The sequence below is a fragment of the Capra hircus genome, chromosome 9 (genome assembly GCF_001704415.2).
Source record: "Capra hircus breed San Clemente chromosome 9, ASM170441v1, whole genome shotgun sequence".
NCBI classification, from domain to species: domain Eukaryota; kingdom Metazoa; phylum Chordata; class Mammalia; order Artiodactyla; family Bovidae; genus Capra; species Capra hircus.
In genome coordinates, this window is record NC_030816.1 from 56,201,122 (window position 1) to 56,209,578 (window position 8,457).

The 8,457-nt window shown below is 41.4% G+C and overlaps 1 protein-coding gene across 1 annotated transcript; it reads left to right on the plus strand.

Annotated features, from left to right (window-relative positions):
- SMLR1 (small leucine rich protein 1) lies at positions 300-7,995 on the plus strand. The gene is given in 3 exon segments (XM_005684742.3): positions 300-389; positions 391-541; positions 7,415-7,995. Coding segments are annotated over 3 exon segments (327 nt in total). The 3' UTR covers positions 7,501-7,995.

Consider the following 8,457-nt stretch of genomic DNA (forward strand, 5'->3'; position numbering starts at 1 on the left):
GGACATGACTGAACAAACTAACACATACACACACACACACACCCCTATATATAACAAACAGGTTTGCTTGAAGTCAGGTACTTTTCAAATCATATAAACTGAATACAAAGAAATTTAGATCTCCTAGTGTCATTCCCAACCTCACCAAATAAACAGTCATCTCTGGAATGGCCTGGGAGAATCAACTCTCAATTCCACTATACTTTGTAACTGAGTTACAGAGTAACCCGCCAGCAATCCTCTCAGAATTCATGGGGCTGTTTAAATAGAGCAAAGTCCACAAAAAGTTCCACCGAGATATGCTGAGCAAAGGCCAGAACCCCGGAAGAAAACAAGTGTAGCCTCTAAGCGAAGCTGACCTCACCCGGAGTGCAAACCCCACTGGCCCGGGGTAGGGGATCTATGTGACTGGCAATGAGCCCTGTGCTGTCAGAGCTCCTGAGAGAGCTTCCAGGCTGGTTCCTGTTCTCTGGCATCTTCTTGCCTGTGACTTTGCTGCTGCTCCTTCTCATTACCTACTTCAGGATCAAGCTGATGGAGGGTAAGTGAGAAGCCACCCAGGGCAGGGGTTAGAGATCCTTTCCCATGGCACACATCTGAAACAAGTCCATGGACTATCCGTCTTTCTGGGAGGCCTGGAATCACACATTTTTTGAGTGTGCAAGGACTCCTCAATAAATGCCCTCTTAAGATACCTTCACGGGGGAACATGGCGAGTTTGATCTCACCAGCAGTGTGGATGGTACACTGGGCTCTGAAGACTTGATGCAGGGATACTTCACGGCAGCCCCTCAAAGACAGATGAACTGTGAATCAGCAATTTGGACACATGACTGCTTGTCTCTCTCAGGCCAATAGATTCACAGACATTACACAGTGTTACGTGGTCTGCTATGTCTGCCTGGCAGGGGTGAATGTGTGTGTAAGTCCCTGTGAGTGTGTACACATACTCTTCTTTCTCAGCCATTAAACTTTATTAAGGAAACATGCCATCATTGTGCTATCAGAGTGTCTGGTAAACATCAAGCTCTAATAGATATCTGATGGCTTGGTGTGAATTTACTATGAAACTGTGGTCTTAAGGTGGGGAGAAAAAAGAAACCTCAGGACACTTAAAGTGATTGGGCCACAGGCTGCTGGGTCTCAGATTGAGACTATTCTGCTGTAACTGAAAAGAATGAAACTGCATTGTAGTTTGATGGACTAAGCATTAATAATGTACCCAAATGTTAGACTAATATAGAGGTTAATAGCTATTTTAGTAAAATCAACAAAAACCAGTAATATTCCTTAAGTTGGATGATGTCGTGTTAACCAAAAAACAAATCTGAAGTCCGTCTTCTCACCCTCCTTTGCTTCTCTCTGCTCCCATCTAGGATCTGCATATCCTTTTTTGGAGTCATTCCTGATTACATTTTCCAGTGTGAGCAGACAACCTTAGACAAGGCATGCCTTCATTTTTATGTGGATCCAATCCAATTCCAAATTTCCCTTTCTTATTTAAAAAAACCTCTGAGAACATATAGCTTTTAAAATTATAGTTCTTTCTATAACTGTTTTCCTAAGGGCAAGCAGTTGTTTATCTTCTCTCCAGTTTGAGGGCAAAAGAGATCACCTGGCCCCAAATAAAATACCACCAGTTTAAATCTCTATTTAGCAACTCCCACTTAAAAACTATAAACAGATGGTCAAACGTCATGTCATCAATCTTGCAACCAGGGTTATGGCAAGTGTAATCATTCCTATTTTGTCCTGTGAAGAAAGGGACATTGACAGATTAACTAGTGTGTTCACAGAACCCCAGAGTTTTGCATCCTGAAACAGAAACTTATCTTGCCTGCCTCATACATCCAAGTCCATCAGGCAACAGATGCATTTTAAGATGTGATGGAAAGCATGTGGAGGTATCGTAATCATTAATCCCACATTTCAAGCCTTAGGAGGTAACAGTGCATGAAAATTTAATTAGTATGTAGAGAACATCAATTTTTTCACAAAGGAAGAAAGGAAATTCCCTAACATCCTGCACTCTTCAATCTGTTTCCATTGCCTTGAGTAAGCTCTTGAGGTGGAGGCCCAATTCTTGAACTTTCCATCACCAACCCTTCATCAGCCTCTGCCAGGGACATGTCACCTCTCCGTGGGTGAAAGTTTTGATGATCTTACCTCCCCGAGTCCTGAGATTTCTAAACTGCTACGTTCAGTGCCACTCAAAATACCATCACCCTGATCACAAACAAATTGCTTGCTAAAATAATCAACATTGCCAAAAGCAGACACTATGAAAAAACAAATTGTGTCTCTCGAAAGCCTGAAAGTTTTGTATGGAGTTAGATGTAAAATAAGGTCAGGAAAAGTGATCAGGTTCTGACCTTCAGCAACTGACACTCTCAAACAGGTAACTAAAGTATTGAAAATGTGCAGTGTGGCTAGGCATCTCTCACTGAACTTTTTGGAGAAGGAACTGGCAACCCACTCCAGTGCTCTTGTCTGGAGAATCCCATGGACAAAGGAGCCTGGTAGGCTACTGTTCATGGGGTCACAAAGAGTCCGACATGACTGAGCGACTATATATATACGCTTTGGTGGTTAGCAATAGAAGAAAAAAAAAGGATTTAGAGAAATCAGAGTAAGTTAAGGGTTAACCGAGTGAAATTGTTAAGATCTCAGGCAAAAGGGTCAAACCAAATGGGAGTTTGAACTTCATCTCTGTAACAATGGTCACACTACCTAACCTTTCTTCTTTTTTTAACATTTGCAATTCATCTTACAGGTTGGGCATTTAAAAATAAAACATATTTGATAACAATTAGTTGAAGAAAAATATAACTAAAATTGAGGGCTTTAAAGAAAAATTATTAAGCATGTACTCTAATCTTCAATAGGTCATAACATATGGATTTGTCCAAAGATTCCATTGAGGGACCGGTGATTCTTGACTGGTCTGTCAAAGCACGACTAAATCAACTGTGTAAAAGCTCTCTTAACATATCAAACAATCTTTATAGAAAGTGATTAGAGTGCTCAGTCAGTTCAGTCACTCAGTCGTGTCCGACTCTTTACGACCCCATGAACTGCAGCACGCCAGGCCTCCCTGTCCATCACCAACTCCCGGAGTTTACCCAAACTCGTGTCCATTGAGTCAGTGAAGCCATCTAACCATCTCATCCTCTGTTGTCCCATTCTCCTCCTGCCTTAATCTTTCCCATCATCAGGGTCTTTTCAAATGAGTTAGCTCTTCACATCGGGTGGCCAAAATATTGGAGTTTCAGCTTCAACATCAGTCTTTCCAATGAACACCCAGGACTGATTTCCTTTAGGATGGACTGGTTGGATCTCCTTGCAGTCCAAGGGAATCTCAAGAATCTTCTCCAACACCACAGTTCAAAAGCATCAATTCTGCGCTCAGCGTTCCTTATAGTCCAACTCTCACATCCATACATGACTACTGGTAAAACCATAGCCTTGATTAGACAAATCTTTGTTGACAAAGTAATATCTCTGCTTTTTAATATGCTGTCTAGGTTGGTCATAACTTTCTACTCAAGGAGTAAGTGTCTTTTAATTTCATGGCTGCAATCACCATTTGAAGTGATTTTGGAGCCCAGAAAAATAGTCAGCCACTGTTTCCCCATCTATTTGCCATGAAGTGATGGGACCGGATGCCATGATCTTCATTTTCTGAATGTTGAGTTTTGAGCCAGCTTTTTCACTCTCCTCTTTCACTTTCATCAAGAGGCTCTTTAGTTCTTCTTCCCTTTCTACTATAAGAGTGGTGTCATCTGCATATCTGAGGTTATTGATATTTCTCCCGGCAATCTTGATTCCAGCTTGTGCTTCTTCCAGCCCAGCGTTTCTCATGATGTACTCTGCATATAAGTTAAATAAGCAGGGTGACAATATGCAGCCTTGATGTACTCCTTTTCCTATTTGGAACCAGTCTGTTGTTCCATGTCCAGTTCTAACTGTTGTCTTTTGACCTGCATGCAGGTTCCTCAAGAGGCAGGTCAAGTGGTCTGGTATTCCCATCTCTTTCAGAATTTTCCACAGTTTATTGTGATCCACAGTCAAAGGCTTTGGCATAGTCAATAAAGCAGAAACAGATGTTTTTCTGGAACTCTCACTGTTTTGATGATCCAGCGAATGTTGGCAACTTGATCTCTGTTTCCTCTGCCATTTCTAAAACCAGCTTGAACATCTGGAATTTCACAGTTCATGTATTGCTGAAGCCTGGCTTGGAAAATTTTGAGCATTACTTTACTAGCATATGAGATGAGTGCAATTGTGTGGTAGTTTGAGCATTCTTTGGCATTGCCTTTCCATAAAATAATCCATTTACATTCACTGTCCCATGGTGCTAGTGATAAAGAACCCACCTGCCAATGTAGGAGACATAAGAGAGACTGGTTCAAAGGCAGGAAGAAGATCCCCTGGAGGAAGGCATGACAACCCACTCCAGTATTATTGCCTAGAGAATTCTGTGGATAGAGAAGCCTGGTGGGCTACAGTCCATGGGGTCGCACAGAGTTGGACACAACTAAGGCTGCAGTCCATGGGGTCACTAAGAGTCAGATACGACTGAGCGACTTCACTTTCACTTTTCACTTTCATGCATTGGAGAAGGAACTGGCAACCCACTCCAGTATTCTTGCCTGGAGAATCCCAGGGACAGGGGAGCCTAGTGGGCTGCCATCTACGGGGTCGCACAGAGTCGGACACGACTGAAGCGACTTAGCAGAAGCAGCAGCAGCAGCAGCAACATGACTTAGGATGCATGTCCAACTAAGTGGCATACTACCTAACCTCTCGAAGCTTCCATTTCTTCACTTGTAAAATAGAATTAATAGCAGGATGTAGCTGTAGGGTTGCTGCGGGGATTAAGTGAGGTAATACATGTAAGGTTTTTAACAGTGCCTTTTCTGAACAACGTTCAGTCATTATGACCCCTGCTGATTTATTAATATGAATTCTCAGAAGAGAGTGTTTGTGTCATTATAACTATCATTAAAATATCCTGCGTGTGCTAAAAATACTGGAGTGGGCTGTCATATCCTCCTCCAGGGGATCTTCCTGACCCAGGGATCGAACCCATGTCTCTCATATCTCCTGCATTGGCAGGCGGGTTCTTTACCACCAGTGCCACCTGGGAAGCCAGTAGCCATATTAAACTTCAAGACAAAATTACCTTTACTTAAAAATAAGTTCTAAAAATTTTACTTAAAATTAAGTAAATTGCCCAAGGTCAGTCACTTAGAAAATGGTAGAGACAGGGTATCTGGCTCCAGAAATAGCCCTCTCAGCTAAAACACTACCCCTGGAGTATTGAACACAGAGTAGGTGTTCAGTGGGTGTCTGCTGAATGAATACTTTCAGCCCAGGCAAATAAGCTCATCACCAACATGACAGCCAATGGTGGGAGAATTTAAAGAAGGCAAGAATTTTACAAAAATCTTGAGGGGATGGACCAATCTCTTTAACAGGGTAATTATTGATGATGGTGATTCCTCAGCATGAAGATTTATCTCTGAATCAAGGAGATTACATTTCACCTGTGGCCCAACAGAGACAATGTCATTGCCTGCAGAATAATCTTCAATTACAAACTCTGATGTTCTCAGGGCCACTTGCCAATTCTCACCTGTCTAATCTCTCTATGCTCTCCTAAAAGTTCCATTAAAATGAAACAATGGCCAAATTACAAGCTCTTTCAGTATTATGAGCTATTTCTCTTGCTCTCTGCATTGAGCCTGACACAGACACTTGGTTTACAGGATAGATAGCTCATTGAGGAATGATGGGTTTCCTTTTGGTCTCTCCCCCCTAGTTTTCCATGCTTCTAGTTCTCTTCATTCAGTGTTATTATTCAGATCACCTATTCTCAGTTCTACAATTTGTATCCTGGCTCCTCATTCAAAGCATCTTTGGTAATGAAGAATGAGGGAAGAAATCACTCATATTGCAATGAGTCTATAACCTAAGGCATGGGCTATCTGAACTTTGAACTAGCAATAATCTATTTGGAAAGGCAGTGAAACTGAGTGGCTGAGAGTATGGGCTCTGGAGTCAAGACTGCCTGGGATCAAATCCTAAATCCATCAGTTTCTATGATCTTGGGCAAACTGCCTCATTTTGATTTCTCTATACCTTCATTTGTTCACCTGTAAATTAAAGAGTAAGTGACTACAACATAAGAATTAAATAAGACCCACAAAGGTCTTTTCACAGTGTTTGGCACCAAAGTGACCAACAAACATTAGCTGTTAAAACTTGAGGCTTGTGTAACCTAAGACCTGATAGCCTCCAGTGTAAATGTACCCTCTCTCGACTAAGATGACAAGCAGTGTGGAATCACGGAAAGTCAGAGTGCTCATGTCCTGGGGTACATGGCATATAAAGTGCCTGGCAAGGAATAAATTGCTAGGATTTGACATGTGGGCCTAAAAGGATATTTTCAGGTTCAATGCTATAAACATGCATTATCTCCTATGAGATTATATAAACTCCTGTCTCTGGCTTTGATAATTTGATTAATTATAATTCTGAAAATAAACTTTTAAGAGTAACAATAGTTTCTGTTATGCATGTTGGTGGTAGTCAGAAAGAAGGCTGTATTTTTTGATGTATCAGGAAGATCTCAAAGGATAACTGTCAGGATTTCAGGGCTAAAGATCAAGTTTATTATTGCAAGAGAGGTAATGGGTGAAAGTACCAGAGCAGATAAGGATATACAGAAGGATGCTACATAATAAAAGCCAAGGGGAGGAGCATGATTGGGTGGGGGTCACGGGAAGGGAGCTCATGTCAAACGCTACAGAGGGAGGAAACTGGGGATTAGACAATGACACCAGTTTGTAATTATGTCACTGATAAGTTTTAATATTTCAGTAGCTTTAAGTGAAGTTATATTTTAAAGGATTAAGTGAAAATTGGCATCTCAGTTTTCAGTCAAAGGTACCAAAAGGTAAAGAGGAGACAAATATGACTTGTCTAAAGACTAAATGCTGAAACACATTTTTGGTGGGGAGGAGCAGGACAGAAACCCTCTCTTACTCATTTCCATATCCCTAGGCCTTACATTAGACAGGCTTAATAAATGTTTATTGAATGTGGAAGTCTTAATACATTTAATCAACATTTAATCTACTGAATATAAAATATACTTAACACGTAACGACTTTTATTACAGTGGTAATTTGCCCTGTCTAACCATGACCATCCTTTAGAAATAAGCATTTACATTTCTTTTGGGAGAGGTTGAGAAGCAAAGGAGAGATCCTGCAGTAGTAGTTGCTGTGACGGCCGTGACTTCTGTAACCACCAGGATAGAAGTGCTGGCCAATTACACCTTAGGAGCTGTGAATGACCAGCGGCACTCAGCTGCCTCTGAAGTATTAACTAGTATTTTTCCTTTCAGTTAATGAAGAACTGTCACAGACTCCTGATCACCAACACAGTCTCAACGCTGGCTCTCCCCCCTACCAGAGAAAGAAGCGGACGTGACTGCCAGGGACTCATCAGTGGCCAAAGCACAGTGGATTTCCGCTGGTCAGAGTAACAGTCAATGGCTTAGCAATAAAGTAGGTTAATAAACCAGATCCACAGTGAGACAGAAAGAACACTAAGATGCTTGGTCTGAACTATATTGAAAAGTGGCAGCTATTGTCCAAGAGGACAGCTATGAGACTCAGCTTAACTAGCAGTTCTGCAGAGTCCCAAGATTGTGTTGGATGGTCTAGGGACTGGATACTTAAAAACTTTTCTAACAAACTTTTATAGAACCATGTCTACTCTGAAGGGCATTATTTTCAAACTAAAATTCTTCAGCATCATTATTACATAATTTCGTGAAAGCTGGCATTATTCTGACTTTGGAGGTGAAGAAACTCTGGTAGAGATAAAATGAATAGCAAAAGATCAATGCCTGTGGATTCCGACTGTGGTTCCCACTTTCTCTTCTTGACATTCAGCAAGGCATAAATGTCACCTTTTCAGGCATTATTTCTGGCCCTTGGTTTGCTTCTTCCCTTTCCCAGTTGCTTTTGCAAATCACATCATCATGAGAACCCACAAGAGCCTCTCTTCACTGGGTATGGATCATCATGAAGGTAGCTTTCAGCATGACACCACTTGGAAATACTGGCCATTTGGTGAGAAAAGTTAAGAACAGAATGTTCATGGAACTCATATGGAGAATAACTCAAGATCTTGCCTAAAAAACCAAACATCAGGGAGCATTTCTAAATGTGGAAAGAAGTCAAAATTTCACTAGCAGCAACCATCAAGCTGAGCCCCTGTGCTATACAGCAGCTTCTCACTAGCTAGCTATTTTACACATGGTAGTGTATAAATGTCAGTGCTACTCTCTGTGATGATCTAGAGAGGTGGAATGGGGGTGGGATGGGGTGGGAGGCAGGCCAAAAAAAAAAAAAAGAGAGAGAGAGAAATTTCACTAGCAGG